The following is a 2,350-nucleotide window of genomic DNA, read 5'->3' on the forward strand; positions in this document are numbered from 1 at the left end:
CGCGAACGAACAATGCTACCCGAATTACTTATTCTTCTTGTTTTTATACTCTACGATCTCTTGTTTAAAAGGAAACAACTGGCCTCGAAATTAACATATGAACGCGAGACGCAGAAAGTAGAATACAATCGGCATGCTGTTCTTCTTCGCCCTGATAGTGATGTTAGTTTCGGTCGCGTATCCTATGCCGACCGAAGATCAATCGCCTTCGACGAACGAAATCGACGTCTCTTTCGCAAAGAGCGTCGGCATCTCGTCCATCGTCGAAATGCGAGTGGTGAAGGAGTGGCGAACCCTGTTCGTGGGCGCGAACAACTCGGCGTTCGTGTTCGATCTCGATCGAACTCTAGAATCCTCGACGGCTACGAAGTTAGACTGGATGCCGGACTTGGTCGCCAAGAAGAAGTGCAGATTGAAAGGGAAGGAAGAACACGACTGCCAGAACTACGTGAAAATCGTAACTCCGGATTTAACGAACGGTCGAGTGTTGATCTGCGGAACCAACACTCAGAAACCGAAGTGCATTCATGCCGAGATGTCGAACTTGGAGAGTGGTTGGAGGAGAAGGAACGCGACGGACGGTCTGTACAATTATCCGTTCGCCGTCGACCAAAAAGTAACGTCCGTATTCGCGGAGGGTAGCCTGTACGCCGGGACGGTAGCCGATTTCAACGGCAGGGATTCCGCACTGACGAGGTCGATGGGCAACGCCGTTCCTCTCATAACCAAGAGGCACGATTCGTTGTGGCTGAATCACCCGAAATTCGTCGGTTCGTTTGTAGAGGAAAGAGAAGTGTTTTTCTTCTTCCGAGAAGTTTCCGTAGAAAACTGCGAGAAGATTTACCGTTCGCGAATCGCCCGCGTTTGCACCGACGACAAGGGAGGCAGAACTATACCGGACTCCAGTTGGACGACTTTTCTGAAGGCGCGACTCGACTGTTCGTTCCGAGGGGAATTTCCGTTCCGCTTCAACTACCTGCAGGACGTCGTTCGGACCGTCCGCGGAGGAAAGGTCTTCTACTACGCCGTTTTCACGACGGGGGAACACGAAATACCCGCCTCGGCCATCTGCCGTTTCGGCCTCGACGACAGGGACAACTTCGAAAGGGGTCCGTTCTTGCGACCGACGGCGCCTTGTGGACGCATCCCGGACGAGGACGTTCCAAACAACAGACCGGGCGATTGTTCGGTCGACTCGACTCTACTCTCGTACGAAGATCTAAACTTCGTGAAATCCCACCCGTCGCTGTACGAACCGGTCGGAAGTGGGGACCCGCTCTTTACGCTCGTTCGACAAAACTACAGGTTGAAGACTTTGACCGTGACGGAGACCGGTAACCGTACGGTCGTTTTCGTCGGAACGGACGACGGCCGAGTCTTGAAATTGGTGCTGTCGGAAAATCGGGCCGTCCTTCTGTACGTCATGCGCGCGACGGAGCAACCGATCACGAACGCCGGGTTGCACGGGAACTTTTTGTACGTAACCTCTACCGATCGACTTTACGAAATCCCCCTTCTACGGCATTGCCGACTCCTGAAAGATCGTACCCGCAAGCAAGATCCGCATTGCAGCTTCATGTCGACGAACGCCGGCGTCGAGTTGGACCAGTCGGAGCACGTGCAGACAGTGGAAAAGACGAACTCGGACGTCGAGGGTGAACCAAGACCGTCGGAGCACGTGCAGAACGCCGACGTCGAGTTGCACCGAAGGCGTTCGGAGCACTTGCCGAACGTGCAGGCGAAGAACGCCTATCTGGACTCGCCGTCGACGGATCACATCAGTCTCGTCGCACTCGCGGCAATCGGGTGGACACTTTGTATAGTTGAAGCTATAGGCATTGTTCGGTTGATCTTTAACTTTACTTTGTTGGTACGGTAAAAAAAAAAGAAATCGTTCGTTTTTTACATATCTGTGTATTTTTATAATCCGTTTCTGTTAGAGTTAGGAAAATGCGAACATTCGCAAATGCATTGTTGAATTTAAAATTGAAATAAACGAAGATTGACACACAATTTGTTTGTTTTTCTTTTCTTTTATTTCGTCTAATCAACACTCAACCAGCATAATCAATAATGAAAGTCCATGTGAACCGAATAACGTACATCGTACTTAATGTCGAAACCTAAGACGCAGGGAAGTATACTATAATATGAGCATTTGTTCATCAGCAGTACGACGGTCGGACTATCCACCTGCTGGACGTACGTTCTAAGTATCCCTCACTTCCGTCGTTGTAATATTCGAAGGTACGATTCTTCAGTCGACCGAACGTTGGATTTTCGATTATTATTCCTTCGTCCTTTATTATTCCTTCGCCTTCGATGACACCGTAAAATCGAACGTCCTGGA

At 50.2% G+C, this 2,350-nt stretch overlaps 1 protein-coding gene across 1 annotated transcript; it reads left to right on the forward strand.

Moving 5' to 3' along the window:
• The first annotated feature begins 268 nt into the window (after window positions 1–268).
• On the forward strand, window positions 269–1,879 carry LOC117117856 (semaphorin-1A-like). Its single transcript, XM_033262325.1, has one exon. It carries the CDS (start codon window positions 269–271, stop codon window positions 1,877–1,879), a length of 1,611 nt encoding a protein of 536 aa, XP_033118216.1.
• The last annotated feature ends 471 nt before the right edge of the window (window positions 1,880–2,350 follow it).

Source organism: Anneissia japonica, unplaced genomic scaffold (assembly GCF_011630105.1).
Source record: "Anneissia japonica isolate Jap-2015-1 unplaced genomic scaffold, ASM1163010v1 scaffold11290_len29321_cov104, whole genome shotgun sequence".
NCBI lineage: Eukaryota > Metazoa > Echinodermata > Crinoidea > Comatulida > Comatulidae > Anneissia > Anneissia japonica.

Bases quoted from the DNA above. Each gene is read 5' to 3' on its own strand.
- LOC117117856 (XM_033262325.1), top strand. From the start codon at position 269: ATGCGAGTGGTGAAGGAGTGGCGAACCCTGTTCGTGGGCGCGAACAAC.